The sequence below is a fragment of the Alnus glutinosa genome, chromosome 9 (assembly GCF_958979055.1).
Source record: "Alnus glutinosa chromosome 9, dhAlnGlut1.1, whole genome shotgun sequence".
NCBI lineage: Eukaryota > Viridiplantae > Streptophyta > Magnoliopsida > Fagales > Betulaceae > Alnus > Alnus glutinosa.
In genome coordinates this window covers 4,625,858-4,645,881 of record NC_084894.1, presented here as the reverse complement: position 1 = coordinate 4,645,881, position 20,024 = coordinate 4,625,858, and the positions used below count along the sequence as shown (strand labels likewise).

Genomic DNA, 20,024 nt, shown 5'->3' with positions numbered 1-20,024 from the left:
ATGATACAATTTCATTCTAAGATGAAATTGGATGGCAGCTCCACAAGCCACCTACAGGCCCGGCTTCTGGAATTCATAAGAGGACAACGTTTCTTACTTGTTCTAGATGATGTCTGGACCGAGGATATCTCAAAATGGGATTTCCTCAAGGGTCTCTTGAAACAAGGGGCAAAGGGAAGCAGAGTTTTGGTAGTAGCAAGGTTGGGGAAATTACAGGCACTCAGCCTTCCTACCGTCTGCAATATTTGCCTGAAGATGAATGCTGGTCCTTATTTGCAAAGATTGCATTTGGGAATATTGGCACTACTTTATCCAGCGAAACACGGAAAGACTTGGAAGATATTGGTAGAGAAATCGTTAGAAAGTGCCAAGGTCTCCCATTGGCTGTCAAGGCAATGGGAGGTATCCTGCGCGGCCACATTGATGTAAGCAAATGGCAGCAAATTCAAAGAAGTGAAATATGGGAGATAGAAGACCAGGACCCTGCAGCTGACAAGCTCAAAGTTATGGCTCTTCTAAAATTGAGCTATGATTACCTACCTGCTTATCTAAAGCGTTGTTTTGAGTACTGCTCCTTATTTCCTAAATCTCATGTGTTCTATAAGAAAGAGTTGGTCAAACTCTGGATAGCGCAAGGTTTTGTACAATCCAGGGGACGGGATACGATGGGTTGAGTTAGATTGAGTCACATTTAAGCCCGAAAAAGACGCATAGGTATGATGGGTGGTTCGCCAAAAAACAGCAAACCTGATGACTGGGGAAGCTTGTATAATTACTCTAGGGCTCTTTGCTTTTTCTCCTTGTATCTGAATACTATCTTGTTATAGCTCTTATCCAGACAAGAACATAGAGGAGGTGGAATAAGATACTCCTCCAGATATCCCCAACTTAAGAGACTATCGATGCCAAATAAAAATATGGTTAAAAAAAGTCAAATGCCTTCATTTTCAGAGTGCCCTGAGAAGGTTCAATATCATTTCATCATCATACAAATTTCTTACCATCCAGAACTTAAGTAGGACAATCATCATCTATAGAAAAAGATCCAGAAACCAGGGAGTTGCTCAGAATTCAAATCAACATATCACTTTTGAATGTACAATACAAGCAACTCTTGTACTAAATTTAGTAAATAGGATGCCAACCTATCACAGGCAGAGGGAGTATATAAAGTAAGACATACAGTCAACCTGTTCACACATCCAGGTTATTGTTTCATGAACCTCCATAGCTAGGTTCCACATCCAGGTAAGTTGAACTATAACCAAGGTTTAAAGTTCAAATTTTTAACCAATATTAGTAAGACCTTCGGGGCTTGAAATTTCAGAATTTCAATACTCATTCCACTTTAGAATGGACCAAATGTCTAAATTAAAATTAAAGTTGCCTAGAATTTAATGATAACATATGTATCCTAAGAGAGGTGAGTAGCATACATTATATTTTTTTATGTTTCATTTCTATAACTAAGTTAACAAAAGAATTGTTTCAAACAAACCTTCTTAACAAAATATTCAAAACGAGCATCGTCAGCATCTACTATTGAGTCCACTACAAACCGCTCATATATCTGTAAAGTTGAAGAGAAAGAATACGCATTAGTATTGTAAAACTTAATGTTTACCCTCAAAGAGATGACAGATTTACAACAGTGATTAGTGGGATTAGAACCCTCCTAAAGAAGAATGAAAATCATGTGTTGAATACACTGAAGACAACAACAATGCAGGGGTGTATTATTGGCCATAGTAGCTACTGAAGGAACCATTTTGTTTTTAATTTCTCTGCGTAGTTACTGAAGGAACTAAACACAGGAAACAGTCTCCAACCTAATTCCACTAAGAAAAAAAAAAAATCCCATTCTATTTCCAGATTTAATTTCTAAATTTCATGGATTAACCCATCTCAGTGCATTAACCTCAAAAGCCATCTAAAACGCAAGTACCAGCTGCTAGAAAGAAGTCATAAACATGTAATTAACTGTTTGCTTTATGTCATCTCTGGCTTTGAAAGTCACTTATGGCAACACACTCGTTTTTCGTAGTGTATTGGGGAATGGCCGTGCTGCAATGCAAAGAGATGTAAAAGCACTACATTGTCCATTTACAGTAATTTAGAACCTATCTAGATCAACCCAGGTCCAAATTTTTCTACCAACAGAATGCATAACATAGTTCTTGACATATAAAAGAGAAAATGAATATAATAAGATACCAAGAACATCTTAATGACTTGAGATATCACTCAACCATAATTTAAGCATACAGCAAGCACTGTGAGGTACATACCTGTCGTACTTGGAGTAAAACTTTTGGAAGAACGCCTTTATACTCGCATACCAACTTCACCTATAAATATAGCCAACAATTTTGATATCATAAACTTTAAAATATGAGAGAAATTATATAGAAGACACTAACTTCTTTATTTAGAAACGAAACGAAACGAAACTTGCATAAGCAGCAAGATTCCTGTCCACTTTTTTATTCAAAGTAAAGTAGATCAAATTTGGTTTTTCATTATAATTCTATTTCATCCTATTTTTTAAAAAAATAAAAAATAAATAAATAAATAATAAAAAAGAAGAAGAAGAAGAAGAAAAATTATGAATTCAGAACCTTTTCTGGTAAGTAATTAGAAAACTTCATAAGAAAAGAGTGAACCATCATGTAAACAGGACGCAAGCAAAAGCACACTTTTTTTCTTTTAATTGGTGAATTACACATGCATTCAGTAGGTCTTGAGCCAATAACTCACTCTCCACCCCATTCATATGGGGGAGAAAGTTCCTCTTCAGATAGAGCTCATTGGCAAAACATTCACCTAAAAATTACAATCTAAAGTTTAAAAGACATCTAGGGGAAAAAACACTTAACACCCCCAAACTACCACCTCTTTGATACTTAGACCACCAAACTTTAAAATGTGACACTTCATCCCCTCCAACTGCCACCTAGTTGTAAGCTACACCTCCATTAGCATTTAGCGTTTGGACGGAAACTGTTGAAAATGAGTATCACATGTGAATTTTCTTTACTTGAACTTTCCAAGATGTCCCTAAAAGTTGGTAAACCTTAGACCCGTGCAAAGCGCCCTTGCACACGGATCGAGTAAGACTCTGGCTTTGCCGGCGGGTGTGGCCCCAAAGAATTGTTTGTACCTAAGGGAATTTGAACCTAGATGTACCTAAAAGTCATTTAAAAAAAAAAAAAAAAAAAAAAAAAAAAAAACACTAGAGGGCTGGCCGTAGGCCGAACCACTCCCAAAAATGCATCACGGGTGGCCAAATCATCCCCAAATTTGGAAGAAAGGTGGCATCACCAACCCCACAACCTATGGAAGTGGTTCTGCCACACCTGAAAATGCAACAAGGGGTGGTTAAACCACGCCCCATAGCTTATGGGGTGGTTAGCCCATGCCCAAATATGGAAAAGGCGTGGCCAACCACACCCACAGCTAGTGGGGGTTGGTTTAACGACCTCTGTTCCATAACAGGGGTGGCCTAAGGGGTGCTTCGACAACCCTTAACTGGTCAAGTTGGGAAGTTTAAGTCGAAAACATTCACGTGTAGCACACACGCAACATTTTCCATCCATTTTACCACCAAATGCTAATAGAGGGTGTAAATTTTAACAGGTGGATAGTTAAAAGGGGTTAAGTGTCACATTTTAAAGTTTGGTGGTCTAAGTGCAAAAGAGGTTGTAGTTTGGGGGTGCTAACTGCTAAGTATATTTTTCTGTAGAAATTTGTAAAAGAAGGGAAAGCAATAATGCCAAAAGCAATTATCCAGTCATACAAAGATATAATAGATGAAGAATTCAACTCAAATATTGGCATCCGAACAACATTAAATATATAATTGTTCCTCTCTCTTCCAAACGACCACATGATAACCATAAAATAAAAATAAATAAAAAATAAATAAATAAAAAATGTCTGGTTCAAATAATATGAACACGCTCACAACACTTCAATTAAAGAAGTCAATATCCTAATAGAAGTTGGATTATATGGTGAGTGGATGTTGAGATAACAAAACAGGCAAAACATTTTTCACTCAAGAAAGATGGTTAAACATAGTATAAAAAGACAAACAAGAAAGCATTATGGCTACTACCTTGGCATGCATACATTCTATAGAAAATGTGACAAAAAGTATCAACGCACCTTTCCTTGGTAATTAATGCAATGACGATTGAACAATCCATTGATATCTGAGACAAGAAAGTATAAATAGATTACAAAACATTATTCTAATATCAGTTAAAGGTACTCTCCAATTAAATATGACCAAAAGCTCTGAATTTCCCTCACAAAGCCAAGCTGAATCGTGCATGCACATAATGGAAGACATTATGGGTTGACCAAGCTATAATCCACATTTACACAATAATTTTCAAAATTGATAAAAGGAATACCACAACTCATAATGCACAATGATTTACGATATGATTTCTCAACACCCCCTCCCCTCCCAAAAGGAAAAATAAAAAGCACATGCACACACAAAAGATGGTTATGTTCTTATTGCTTTATAAGAATAGAAGAAACACCTATTACCTGGGTTAGAATAATAACCCAAAATAATTGTTTGCCTATAAAACCTCGCAAATCCATCCAGATACCTAAACATGAAAGATGAGGAAGTGTCAGTAAATTTCAAGAAAGGATACAAATCAGAATAAAATTTCTAAAAAACCAATTTTCAATCCGAGAAAGATAATTAATGCTTTTTGCTTAGCTAGGCAGTTTCTTTATACATCCACAGAGACAACTTTGTCATACCTAAAACCAAAAAATTTAGAAACCTAAAGAGGGAACTTTTCTTTATATCCTGTATACTAAGGGTTCCCTTAGCCTACTCCACATGAAAATATGAAAAAATAAAAACAAAAAATAAGTAAACAGATGAAAGAAAAGGCGATCGAATTGTGGAGGGAGGAGAAACACAATGTTGTTATCATTTTTTAAAAAAGAAATATTGAGAACATACCAATATCTGATGCGCATAATATCAGTTCCAGGCGGCTTAGACGGAATGTGGTTCAATTCTTCAACAACTGTATTCACATGGGACCAATTCTAGATATTTTTCATTATAAAAGGGAAGAGAGAGAGAGAGAGAGAGAGAAGAATAAGAAACAAAATTAGCATTGTGCTCCATATGAACTGCAAAAGATATACTTCAACTAATAAAATTGACTACACCGCATACCTGCATTCCTATGACATCTGCATGGTCTACTATTAGAACCTGCACATTTGCAAATACCTCTATATCAACAATATAGGAAACTCGATAAGTGTTTTTTTTTTTATAGTGACAGAGCAAGTATAAACACATACTCCTGAAAATGACAAATAAGACAAATTACCTCTATAGAAGAAAGAAAATCAACATTTTTTTCCTTGTATTTTTGAGCCTCCCAAATTTTCTGAGAACATGGAAAGTCAGGTGTCACTTGAAAGGATAAAAAAATATAAACAATCTACATGCATATAAGCAAGCAAATGTAACATTATACAGGTAGAAAAAGCAACTCATAGCTTGACCAGCACTACATAAACAGTTTAAGCTGCCCTCAGTGTGCAAATCTTGCTAATATAAACTTAAAAACTTTTTTTCTTCTCATTGCCCCTCAAACTTGCAAAATGACTCACAAGATGATAAGATAACAGAAATGAGAGCAAAAAATTTACATCATGTTGAATTCTACTGTTCCATAATGGTCCCACAAAGCAATGGCACCAATATGGCTGAATCCTAACCCTTGATAAAAAAGAATAAAAAATAAAAAGAGAGAAAATATTAACTGTGAACAAACAAATGATCGCTACATTCTCCCTGCTTGATGAACACATGAGAGAGTCCTGAACATATTAATTTGATTGATTGCAAATCTTCTACAGAACTACCAGTCAAAGAGTATATTTTAAGCTAGAGCCTAAGCAGATAAAGGCATCTTTGAAAAATACAGAAAGCGAGAAAACTGAAAAGTGAAATTAGCTTCCTTTACCAAAGGAAAAGGTCGTTCAATTAAGGAACCCAAGTTTCAAGTTCAAACAAGAAAACTATATGGACATTGGTCAAAGAAGAATACAATATGGGCATTCAAGGGGATCAACAGCAGCAATCTCAACCCCTTCACAAATAAGCCACTAAAAGATATTGATTTCAAAACCTAATTGCTATGCAGGACAACCTTGCACAACACAGAGGCACTGAGCTGAGCCATGAGAATAGGCACAAGGACTTAAAAATTGCTGCATGTTCCATACTGCACAAATACAATAGGAGATAAATTTTCTTGAGCTAGCTCCTGGCAAGAGGGTTTTCTTTTGTTAACAGAGCCTTCAATGAAAGCCTGAAATATACTTGTCTCATAATGCTCCTTGCTAGTTGGATTCAAATCCTAAACATTTTAAGTTGAGTAACTCCGTTTTTGTTCAAGGCATGAGAAACGTTTTTATTACTTCTTAATTGATGAGAAGTTCAATTTAAGTGTTCTTGCTTTGTAAAGTCTAATTATATTACTTCTTAGCTGGTCATTATTTTCAAATGGACTTGTTTATGGATGTCATATGTCGCTAATACCCAACTGCCAGATTTGTCCATTTTTTTCCCTCAAATTTTCCACCAATTCGAACGGTGTAGAATAAGGATATACTGACTCATGTCATGTCATGTCATGTCAACATGGGGCAGGCTAAGTTAAGTGTCTGGGCATCACAGCTTCTCAAGCACATATATTGTTAATCCATCTTGTAACAATAGTTTCTTGCATCACTAGATGTTAAAGACCCAATTCATAAAACACAAAGGTTCCAAGAAGGTCTTATAAGACAGATCATAGGCATTCCCACAGAGCCTTTGCACCAAGATAAGTTCTCTTATGATAATTAAACTATGTGCTGTGCATCAAACAAAACAAAGATGCGAATTTGCATTTCATATAAGCTCCTCGTATGGTGAATAGAATAAATAAGTAATAGCTAGACCAGTCTCCAGGATAATGATTAGGAACAATCCAACTTATCAAAAAAAAAAAAAAAATGATAAGGAACAATATGAAAAAACAAATGAAAAGAATAAATGCTCACCCCAATCAAACGAACTGGAGAAGCAACAATTATGTCTGAGGAATAGAAATCACTGTACAACCTTATGCTCCTCCTACAAAAGAATTAAAGAAAAAAAAAAATGGGAAGAAAATGAGTAAACAGGTATGCTTAAATAAACAATGACAGAGCCTAACAACAAATTTTTGAATCAAGCAATGACGAGAACATCTGAGAAAGGTTGAAAATATGTTGAAGTAGATCAAATGACCAAAGGTAATGGCCTGGTAGAGTAGTATAACTGTGAAAATAATGAGGGTAATCTATTTTTCATTATAGACAACCATGTGGTTCATTAATTCACAAGTGTATACACGAGCAACAAAAGCGACTAAACCCTGAAATAAATTTTTGGATGCTCCTATTACATACTCCTTTGAAAGACACTATAAAACCACAAAGTTATATACCGCAAGATTTAGAACTTGAAGTAATACGACCACCGGTTTGACCCAATCACCCATCCACCAAATCATTAAGAATTAAAAATAATAGAGGACAACTCAATTATATGGAAATGTTTCTCAAGTAATAATGTGTAAGGCAAGGTGAGAAAAATAATCAAGTAATAGCCAGGTATAACACAGTATCATACACCCACCATCCTGCACCTGGAGTATATTCTTTTTATTATTATTATCATTGGTAAGTTACATGCTCACTGAATGGGTGTTAAACCAATGATCACCTCTAACAAATTCTTATGGGGAAGTAATAATTTAGCCTCATAAGCCAATCGTGCCCCTAGAGTTGACCTAATGCTCCAAAAAATTGCCAAAGATCCCCAATAGTGGCCCTAGCTGCTGACAACTCTTTTCAAAGCCACTTTCAAAACCAAATACCAATAACTTTCAAATTTAAAAATTAAATGTTTGATGTCAAAACCTAGCTGACTAATCCAAAAAGTGGGTGTCGGAGCAAGGCAACCACTGATCTTAAAAATATCTTGAGAGTGGTGGAGGGCCTCCAAAGCATCCATACTAGTGTATTATTAAGTATATGGCAACCATATTTTAGAATATTACTTGAGATATATTTTTATGCATAAAAGTTAAATTTTCTTTATGTTCATTGATTTGATCATTCTTGCTTTCTTTGCTCTCCTTCATTCCAGTGACAGAATAAAACTAGCATAATAAGTTGGCACTGCAACCGAGAAGCACAATTAGATACACATTCGTCCACCATAAAATCTAAGAAACACCTCAAAGTGCCTTATAATTTGCATCCATAAAACTATAATCTGTTTATTGGCCAATGAGGGCACTTTCGCCACTCAAAGATGGCAGATTACGGCACAGAAATCAAAAAAAATATTGTGACTATATATTTATTTTTTAACGACTCCAAAAATTATCATACTTTTATCCTCACATCTGAAACACTTACATAACTCTTTTCACAATGTGTCACAAAATTAGATGAAGCACTTATTAGGCCACCATTAGCTGAGAATTTTAATTTGATAGATTTGTTGTTGGGTCAAATTAAAGAAATTTTACCTAGTAAACTTAATTCCAAACATAAACTGATCTTCTTCATCCCTTTTTCCACCAAAAAGTGCTTGAAAGTCAGAAGGTTTTGAGGACTTCTGAGCTTTTAAATTTCCCAATAACTCATCCTCGTCCGCATTGTCTTCATCCTTTTGAGTTCCAAATTCTTTAAAGAAACGGTCAATGTGCTCCACATTAACCTGAGAACACCAATTGAATAGTATTAATAGATGGTATAAAGAATGTTCTTTTTTCTGATAAGTAAATGAAATTCATGAAAAAGTGCAAAAGCGTAACCCAAGTACAGAGGAAGTATATAAGAGAAACACCTAACCATAAAGAGAATAGTGAAAGAACATTCTATAGTTGGACTATTTTTTTATTTATCAAAAGGAAAAATAAAATAAAAATAGAAGTACCTTCCACAAATACTTATAATACTTTTTAAGGATCAAACCATTTCTTTTGGCTCTATGTCAAATTTGATAAATGTTGGCTGATCGTATATTTCATTATAGTGATATATAGCAAGATATATTTGTTAAGATCCAGACATTCCTATGAAGAAATAATTTCAGCAATGAACTCAAAAATTGAAAAAAAAAAAAAGAGGGGGGAACTTTACTTAACCCCCTGAACTTCCATCACTTTTACAATCCCCCCAAGTTCAAAAACTCTCAATTTAGTGTATCGAACTTCTAAGTTTTTGCAATGTCACCCCTCCGTTAGGATTTTCCGTTAAATCCTAATGGAGGGCTTAGAAATTACCAAAATACCCTTAACCTTTTTTATTTTTTATTTTTAATTAAGAGAAATTTTGAAATTTTATAAAATTTTCAGGGTTATAAAGGTCATTTCACCCTTTTTGCCGTCTAATTTAACTTCAAACCATAACTGAGGGGTGACATTGCAAAAAATTGAAAGTTTGATACACTAAATTGAGAGTTTTTGAACTTTGGGGGGTAATTGCAAATGTCATGAAAATTTAGGGGGGTTATGTGAAGTTTTCCAAAAAAAAAGTGTTCCACCAATGTAGAATACTATTCGGAAAAAGTTTAGCGAGTATTGCATCACACTCACTATATGAACCAATAACATTTCTGAGTGGCCATGTGCAAGTTGTATAAGACAGATAGGCCTGAGTTATGTGGCATATGTATCAGATAGTATGAAATGCATAAGCTTGGCATGATATTCTATTTTCTCGTTTATAAGACGTTTTGTATTTCTAACCCAATCAATTCTTCGAATATAATTATACTACCTTCTTTGGCAATAGCTAAGAATACCTTGCATTTACTATTGTTTCAATTTCATGAATAATCCGAGTATTTAAAGGATTGGAAAAAAGTAACGGCTAACAAATGATATAAAGATAAAGATTGTATTTCCTTTTTGACAAAAACCTTGGCAAGGATCTAAGTTACAATCTCCTTGTAAAGATTCAATGAAAAAGAAAGGAAAAAGAAAAAGACTCTTTTCTTGTTTTTTCCTTTATAAATTTCATTACGAAACCTCATGTCAACTTTAATATGCTTTGGATATGGTTTCAGTCGAGAGGAAAAGTTTTCTGATGAACTACAAATAGCTTCTTTTTACAAAATAAAGCTTGAACACTGTTGGATAACTAGTGGGCTTTTGAAATCGATTAACGCTGATAACACTGCAAGGCATAAAAGTTAAATTCTTCAAGGTTACTAGGGATATCGGAGGTCATCATAAAGGGCATTTTCTGAAAGTTTTGGGGAAATTTCAATAACATGGCAGTTTTGAGAATATAGCTGATGCAACCTTCTCATTCCAACAAGAGGGGGAGCTTTTCTAGTAGATAATTTATATCCTAGAAATTTAGTAGATAACTTAGTAGGTCATCATAAAGGGCATCAGCAGAGCTTTTCTAGTAGATAATTTAGATAATTAATGACGGAAGCACTTTTATTGCCAATAATTTATAAACTCTAGGTCACAACACCACTTTATTTTAAACCCAAAATGACAGAAATGCCACTTCATTCCCATCATTTCCCTCTAACTATTACAAGCCCATACTTTCTTTCATGGCGGAAATCCACAAGAAAGCTAATAAAAAAATAAAACAAGAAAAGAAAGCAAAAATAGGTTTAAGAAAAGCAGCAATTAAAGCTCGTGCCAAAATGCTGTGAAATATTCAATTTGCAAACCATAAGGTTAGTAAAATAAAGTGCAAAATGATGGTTTGGAAACATGACCTAATGCAAAGCTCTCAGTCATATCTGTTGGACCCAAATACAACACAAGATGTATGCACAAGTGTAATAACACTTAACAGAAGAAAAAATATATAGACATGAAAATGATCAATAATATAAAAAATTAAAAAAAAAAAAAAAAAAAAAAAAAAAAAAAACACTTGAAACAACGTATTGGACATCAAAATCTTACTATATGATCCAACCCTTCCTATACATTATGGCAGTCTTACTAGTTCAATTTGATTCCCAAGAATCCTCTGATGGTCGAGATTTGTAAAATCCAATCTAAAGTAAACTTATGCATGAAAAAAGAACTACTAAAAAAATTCTAAGAGTTTCCTTCTAAAAACAAGCAAAACCTAAATGCTTTCTCTCGGTGAACCATTTATATACATCTCGTAAACTTACAGTACCTTCTCTCCTCTAAGTAAATTTTCATTATTACTTATGAAACATAATAAAAATTAGAAACAAAACCTAATTTACATACAAAACAAATCTAACAACTTTCTCAAGAATTTAAAAAGAGGGCGACACCCACTGAATCTTGACTATCAAGTGGTTTTCTCTTTTTCAGACATCAGAGTCTGAGAGAGTAAGCAACAGTTTAATCATTCATCAAAGCTTATCTGGTACAAGAACATATCATCTAACTCAATGTGAATAACTGAGCTTACGTGCCACAGCAAAAGTTCGGATCAAGTTGGTGAGAAGACAAAACAAAACAGAAATGATGGAATACCTTGCAAGCTGTAGGGGTCAATTGAATTAGCCTCTGAACAACACGCAGCGCAATGTTTCTAAGTGGCAATAGGATCAAAACCTGGTGCCCATAATCAAAAACAAATCTTGTTTACTAAGCAAGCACATTTTAATATACTACATAAAATTATTCGTAAAAGAAAAATAACAGTGAAAGGACAAAACAATTTCAAGAACTTCTACCTTTTTGATAGAAGATATGTACTGTTTTCCCATAAAGGAGATATATGCTCTTTTCTCAATAACAGAATTTCACAACTAGTCCCCAAAATCCAAGTAGAGAAAGCCCATATACAATCCATGAACAAGTGTGACATGGTGCAGCAGAAATTATAAACATGTTTAGAACAAGTCTATATAGCTGCTTCTTTAAAATGAATTAATGCAATATCTAATTCACAAATGACTAAATTAATTCCACGTATAGAAACTCTTAATTCTCAAAATATCTATTTGGCGCCTCTTCATTTTCTGCATATTCCACATCCCAAAAGTAGCAAACTACACAAGTTCAACTCTCAATCCAAAGGCTTATGACAAAGTATGAATGGAACAACAGATGATCGTTGGTAACAAGTCTCTAGTACTTTTACTTCTGTTGTAAAAATAAAATTTGGAATTTGTAAAGCCTGATCTTCAAGACTAAAGCTTAGGCAGTAAAGTATACATGATACATATGGTACAGGGTGATACATATTGTACGGGTGGCTGATACCACAATTATAGAAAAAGGATACGATAATGAAGGTATGAGCTGATAACTTATCAAAAAAAAAAAATGAAGGTATGAGCTGATAGATATAAGGATACAAATACATGCTGTTACACAATTTTATTTTATTTTTATCTATACTGTTACGTAATTTTTGGAATTGTAAAATTATCTATTATATAATTATTTAATCCCACAAGTAACTCTAATTTCTACTATTTGCATGCCACAAACTGGTTTATCTTTTTATTTATAGAAAAGCTCAGCCTGGTTAGGATAAATTACATCAAAACACAAGAAAACAATCTACACTACCTTAGGACGAGTAAACCCTTGATCACGGAAACTATCACCATCAAAAATTTCACTGTCAGCAATCTCTGGATGCTTCGCCAGTTTTGAATCATTCTTTGTCACAAGATCTCTAATTCTGAAGACATGATTCAGCTGCATAAGATACTCTTCATTTAATCACTCTACGAGAATAACAAACACCAACAATCTATCAAAAAAGAGTACAAATGATATCATCCAAGAATGGGCAGAGGGCAAGCACACACAGAATGCATAATGTAAGCATCCATGATACTTGAGTCTTCTTCCAGGCCTTTAAGATAAAAGGGTTTCTTGTCACAGTGCAGAATATCCCGATAGCTGTTGCCTAGAAAACACAAGACAGCAGAAGCATTTAAATACCCACGTAACAGTATAATCAGTAAACCCATCCTAGATTACAAGTTTGTAAAGTCAATAAGGGAAAGGAAAAAAAGAGCAACTGGCAAGGGAACGTATATGATAAAAAATCAAAAATCAAAATCAAAATCAAAAATCAAAATTAATCAAACTTTCTACCATAACAGAATAGAAAACAAAATGAAGAGTGTTACAAAAAATATATCAAACAAAGAGAAAGTTTAACACAACTCAACAACTTGTCCCAGCTGCTTAGATTTTAGACGCTTGTAGAGTGTTTGCGATCCTGTATACTTTTCATGTACGAGGCTTTGCCTTTTTCTTTCAATAAATTATTACTCATAAAAAATAAAAAAATAAAAAAATAATTCTGTCTTTGATATTTTTACATCGAATTTGATAATCCAGATCAGTACAGGGTCATAGAATAACACCAACGTGCTGAAGTTCCATCAGAGTTTTCACACATGATAGCTTGCTTCTTTACTACGAGAGATAGTGAACCTTACAAAGGCTTAATCACAGTCAATTAACTGTTTCCTTGGTGGAGCTGAAAATTGCTCTTTAAGGTTTCATTCAGTCAAAGGAAAATCTCAAGTTCAGACGCCACAAGAAGGATGTAGTCAAAATCATAATTACAAACACAGTAGTATTGCAGCAATTAAACAGGTGGTTATCAGCAACTTCCAACTATCCCGCATCATTGAAGCAAAGAACATGGATAAAACATCATCAGGAAACCAATTGTAAATATAAAAAACAACTAATTTGCATGAGTATGACAAGACACAGGTGAATACAACTGAACAGATATTGATCTAGGACAACAAGATCAGGTTCGCTTACAAAGGGAAAAGAATAATCTCTCTTTAGATGAATGAAAATCATTCCTTCCAGATGTCTCATATACATCCAACCAGTGCTTATACAATCTTTGCTTGAGACCATAAGCAGAATTGATTTTAACATCCTGCAAAGGTAATAATCAGAATATATGATTCAGCAATAGAAAGCTTAACAAAGGATAAAGACAGTTGTAAAGATCAAAATACTTGTCCAAATTGCTGAACAACAATTTACAAAGCCAGCTTTAAGATTCTAATTAATATAGAAAATAATGGGTATGCCACAATGACACATGGAACCTGCAGTTAAACCAATCCAAATTTCAACATTTAAAATTTAAACATTCTTCTCCTTAGTGGCTCCTACAAATTTCCCAAAGAGATTCATTTAGAGACCCAATTGTTTTATAGAACAATGGCAGTCCACCTCTTGTACGAGGTCAATTTCTCTGACAATGGATATAACCAACCCCAGTTTGATTTACACATCTGACCCACACAAATGCAGTCTAAGCATTAACTAATTTGCCCAGATATAGGGAGCTTAATATTGTAAATATCTACTTTAATTTAATTATAAAGAAAAGAACAAATGGATACCCCTCAAAGCAAACACCCAATACCTCTCTCCCATCAAGTTGCATGATCCACTTCCCTCCAAAGAAAGTATCCTTAAAAAAAAGCACCAAGAACACATAATCCACAACTCTCTTGTAGTCATACAAATAAATTTAAACCTCACATATATGTTACAACAAAATCCGTTAATGTCATACAATAGTGTCATCCTTTTCATAATTGGTCCCAAGCCTAGATTAAGGAGTATTGAGTACGTTGACAGGTGTAATACTTGTGTCACATCTTCTATAACACCCTCACATTAAAATGTAGACTTAGTATGAGAATTAGCCAAAGTGTTGGGCTTTGATGTGCAGGCCATTGATGTTGGGCCTAGTTAGCTTGGTAAAAAATCGGATCAAAGTCTCCTAAAGGAGATCATAAGAGCTAATGAATTTCATTATTTAATGATTTAATTCATGGCAAAGTTTCATCCCTAATGATGGGCATAGTTGGAAGTTGTATAAACTATCTTAATGGAGGAGATTAGTTGGAGGCAAAAGTCAAGGGCTCTTTGGCTAAAAGAGGGTGACAAAAGTACGAAGTTTTTTCATCGAGTGGCCAACTCGAATTGGAGAAACAACTCTATTGAAGCGCTGGCAATGGGTGTCTCGGTCTCTTCTGATCAAGATGTTATCAGGAAACACATTGTGCAATACTATAATAGGTTGTTCTCATAACAGTACAACTGGTAGCCTAAGTTGGATAGCCTTGTTTTTTATTCCACAGTTGCGGAGGAAGCCTCAGGGTTAGAGAGCCCGTTTGAGGAGGATGAGGTTATTGAAGTGTGACTTTTTTCACACTTACTACTAGCATTAAAAAGCATGGAACACCCCGAGGCTATTGATCTTAAGGACTTTCGGCCTATTAGTCTTGTGAGTGGAGTTTATAAGATTATTACCAAAGTTCTTGCCAATAGGTTGAGAAGGGGTTGTGGAGAAGATTATTTTAAAATCCCATAATGATTTTACTCAAGATAGGCAAACCCTTGATTCTGTCCTCATTGCAAACGAATGTCTGGGTAGTAGAATCAGATTAGGTGAGCCAGAGGTGCTTTGCAAACTAGATATTGAAAAAGCATATGATCATGTCAATTAGGATTTCTTACTTTACTTGCTGAGAAGGATGGTTTCGAGGAGAAACGGTGCTCTTGGGTAGCACATTGTATTTCTTCGGTGCTTTTTTCTGTTTTGGTGAATAGCAATTGGTCCTGTTTCTTTAGTAGCTCCCGTGGTTTGAGACAAAATGATTCTTTGTCGCCTTTTCTCATTGTTATTGTGATAAAGACGTTAAGTAGAATGCTTTCCACTACTGTTAATGGGGTCTTCTCTCAGGATTTTCCGTAGGGTTGAAGAGTATTTGGAAGACGAAGGTTTCCTTGAGGGCGGCCTTTTTTGCTTGGTCGGCAACTCTAGGAAAGATCCTTACAATGGACAATCTTAAGAAGCGGCATGTCATTGTAATTGATAGGTGTTGTATGTGCAAGATGAATGAGGAGTTTGTGGATCATCTTCTTCTCCATTGTGAGGTCGCTTGGGCCTTATGGACTGCCTTTTTCAGTCATTTTGGGCTATCTTGGGTGATGCCTGGTAGTGTTGCTAACTTGTTTGATTGTTGGTGAACTAGTGAGAAAACTCAGAGTTGTTGTGTGGAAAATGGTACCTTCCTGTCTCTTGTGGTGTCTTTGGAGGGAAAGAAATCACAGAAGTTTTGAGGACCTTGAGAGATCGTCAGCAGAGCTTGAGTCTTTTTTTTTTTTTTTTTACTCTTTTTACTTGGACAACTGCATTTGTAGCTCCTTGGGAGCTTAGTTTTCATAATTTTCTTGTTCTTTTCTCTCCTTCTACCTAAGTGTTTTCTTCTGTATACTCCATGTGTACTTTGATTAGCGCTTTTCGCTCTTAATGATAATTCAATTACTTATTTAAAAAAAAAGAAAAAGTTTTTCCATGGGGTCTAGGCACTTTGGTGTCGTTGACATCTCACATCTATTGTGGGCTAAGCCTAACTATCTTCACTTTCTGCGTGCTTTATTTTTATGCTTTGAAGTTGTCTCTGATTTGAAGATTAATCTAGCTAAGTCGAAATTGGTTACTCTGGGTAATGTGGAGAATGTGGATGGATTGGTGGGCATTCTGGTCTGCGGTAAAAGGGATGCCCTAGGTACTACACTGCCTTTTGTTATACTCCGAACATTTTATATTCTAGAAGAGGCAATCTAAAACCCAGCATCTGCAACAATATTTATAAATTTAGTCTCTCCATCTTTAAATTGTTGCTAATGAATGTGATTGTTTCTTTCAATCCAAATATGATAAAAATGTGTTAGCCATATCAATTCATGATGAACACAACTATAGAATTACCCTTCCAATTATTCATGATTTGAGTAAATTCTAAACCCCAATCTCTTCTGTTTTTGTTGATGAGACAATTACTTGACAGTCCCTTCCAATTTCTTCTTGACATAGCACATTCATGCAACAAATAACCAAGGATTACGACTTACTTGAAATTAATTTCGTTTTGTTCATTTGAAGACAATTAAGGTTTGACATAGTAAGGATTATAGCAAATTTCACACAACAGCTATTAGTTCTTCTACACACCCTATTAATTAAATGATCAATGACACCTCACCATTTATGAATAAGAAAAAAGGTTATGAATAATACTCAAACAAGAATATACAACAAAAAACCATGAGGAAGGAATGAGAGGCTACATAGTTTACTTACCCACCTTGCCATGATCACAAAAAATTAAGATATTGCTAAGGCATTACAAGGAGGTAAAACAATGAGAAGAAGTGCCACATTTTTTTATTTTTTTATTTTTAGGGATAAGTGAAAGGATATGCCGCATCATAATTCCAAAAAACTATAAATCATAAAATATTTACCAAGAAGTCTAACAGTATTTAACATAAGTAAATTCTAAAGAATGGAATTGGGTAATACATACCTTTAGGAAACAGTCTCCAGTTCCCATCCACTTGCAATTTGACATCCCAACAGCAGGCACCTCCCACTTATATTTCCATTTCTTTTGTGACAGATTCTCAACTTCTTCTTTTGATAGCTTGCGCCCAAGGTGTATAATAGAGGAACTGCACGATGAAAGACAGAAAAATTATATGAAATGTATATATGGACACAACTTAGTAGGAATAAAACTAAATATTACTCAAATAAATAGTACAATTTTCGACAAAGATCACATAGAAATTCAGAATTATATATGTAAAAATAATCATAAATTCTTACACGTGATCTGCTGATAAAAGTTCTCTTAAATCTTAATAGAGTCTAAGGTTCATATAGACAATTAAAAAGAAAGCAGTAACCTAACCAATGAAACTTATTGAATTGCATATTTTAGTGAGCTTTTTATAAGGTCCTTCTTTCAATCTTCAACCATTGTCAAAAAGGAGATATTCAGCATGCACGATCTTATCCATGACTTGGCTCAATCAATTTCAAGCCCCAATTGCTGCCAGGTGAAGGGCAACGAATTATACAGTTTCTCTGAACAATCTCGTCACGTGTCCTTGCTCGGTAAAGATGTCGAGCAGCCCATGTTGGAGATTGTCAATAATGCTAAGAAGCTGCGCACACTTCTACTGCCTAGTGGCCACTTGAAAACCTTTGGTCAAGCCCTTGACAAAGTGTTTCGTACGTTGCAATTCATACGCGGGTTGGATCTTAGTTCAAGCCAGATCTCAAAATTGCCTGACTCAATCGAAGAGTTGAAGCTGTTGCGCTACCTTAACCTCTCTAGAACAGAAATCAGTGTCCTCCCCAACTCAATTTGCAATCTCTTCAATTTGCAAACATTGAAACTCTTGGGGTGCGCTTGGCTTTCTGCTTTGCCCAAGGACTTGGGGAATTTGGTTAATCTTCAACATCTTGAGCTCGATGCTATGTTCTGGTTCAAGCTCTCCATGTTGCCACCAAATATGGGGAACTTAACCAGTCTGCACAATTTGCCCGTATTTCAGGTTGGCGACAAGAATGGATATGGAGTTGAACAACTGGAGAAAATGGCCTATCTTTCAGGAAAATTGCATATCTCAAATCTAGAGAATGCAGTTAATGCAAGGGATGCCAAGTTGAATGAGAAGAAGAGCCTTGTCAAGTTGGTGTTTGAATGGAGTGACAGAGTTGTCAATACACAAGATGAAGCAACTGAAAGCAGTCTACTCGAAGATCTACAACCTCACTCAAACATCAGAGAGCTCCAAATTATACGTTATAGAGGCAATGAATTTCCTGCTTGGATTCAAGAAGGGCGGCTCCAAAATTTAGTCAGTCTTACCTTGAATGGCTGCATCAAATGCAAAACCCTCGCTCTAGGCCAATTACCCAAGCTTCAAGCGCTGTACATTAAAGGTATGCAGGAGTTAGAGAAATGGACGGAGGTTGAAATATGCCATTCCCTTAGCTCGCTAAAGCTTAGTAATTGTCCTGACCTAAGGGAGTTGCCTAGCATCTTTCCAAATTTACAAGTCTTGAAGATCAAGAGCTGTAATTCCTTGAGGGCTCTTCCTGTGACCCCATTTTTGCATTTTCTAATACTCATTGACAATCTTATTCTGGAGGATTGGAATGAAGTAAATCTGGTGCTGGAAGATACCCCTTTCATTAATTTGATAGAACTGAAAGTAACAGGCTGCCCCAAGCTGCAGGCACTGCCAGAGATCTTCTTTCCACAAAAGCTGGAGATCAGTCGGTGTGACTTACTGACCACTCTCCCACCACCACCCCACGCCCAACATCTTCAGCATTTAGCAGTGGATGGATGTCATGATGGAGCATTAGTGAGGGCAATACCAGATACCAGCTCCCTATACTCATTGGTTGTTTCCAGCATCTCAAACATATCCTCACTTCCGAAATGGCCCCAACTTCCCGGGCTCAAGGCGTCGTTCATTCATGATTGCAAAGATCTGATGTCCTTGTCCAACGGAGAAGAAGGGTCGTTGCGAACCTTGACCTCTCTCAACTTACTTTCCATCCGAAATTGCCAAATGCTCGAGACACTAAATGAGGATCTACCCACTTCGCTGGAGTGTTTGAGTATCACATCATGCCCCCTTCTGAAGTCATTTTCACTGGAGAACCTACCTTCACTCAAGGACCTTTACATTGAGGATTGCCCTATGCTCCAGTCCTTGCCCGAGGATGGACTTCCCAACTCTCTTAAACATTTGCAAATCAAAACATGTCCCCTGTTAACTGAGCAATGCCAAAGGGAGGGTGGAGGAGGTCCAGATTGGCCGAAAATTGCGGAGATTCCTGACCTGGATATTGATTCCCATATAGTCATCCCCTCAACATCAGTACCAAATTAAACCGGCCAGTTTGGTATCATCATTTAGATCTATGCTGTAGAGATTAGTACTTAATTTTCTAATGCTTCTAATTAACACGAATATCTTAATGCCTCTCAAAATCATATAACAAAGATAATTTTCATTTGTTGCAGGAATTGACACTAATGATATAGGCGGAGCAAAGGATTAAGAAGCTGCAGCTCTGAAGTACTGAAC

The 20,024-nt window shown here is 35.5% G+C and overlaps 2 protein-coding genes across 2 annotated transcripts; one reads left to right on the top strand and one right to left on the bottom strand.

Moving 5' to 3' along the window:
• Window positions 1-1,077: 1,077 nt before the first annotated feature.
• Window positions 1,078-17,847, bottom strand: LOC133877735 (protein NUCLEOLAR FACTOR 1-like). The gene is made up of 15 exons (XM_062316129.1): window positions 17,825-17,847; window positions 17,438-17,582; window positions 13,857-13,980; window positions 12,878-12,978; window positions 12,633-12,764; window positions 11,586-11,666; window positions 8,622-8,812; window positions 7,102-7,174; window positions 5,376-5,435; window positions 5,216-5,254; window positions 4,994-5,082; window positions 4,561-4,625; window positions 4,168-4,214; window positions 2,289-2,348; window positions 1,078-1,570 (listed from the first exon to the last, which is right to left on the bottom strand). Exons 1-15 carry the CDS (start codon window positions 17,845-17,847, stop codon window positions 1,472-1,474), a joined length of 1,329 nt encoding a protein of 442 aa, XP_062172113.1. The 3' UTR covers window positions 1,078-1,471.
• A 68-nt stretch (window positions 17,848-17,915) lies between these two features.
• On the top strand, window positions 17,916-19,826 carry LOC133877734 (putative disease resistance protein RGA3). The gene has a single exon (XM_062316128.1). It carries the CDS (start codon window positions 17,916-17,918, stop codon window positions 19,824-19,826), a length of 1,911 nt encoding a protein of 636 aa, XP_062172112.1.
• The last annotated feature ends 198 nt before the right edge of the window (window positions 19,827-20,024 follow it).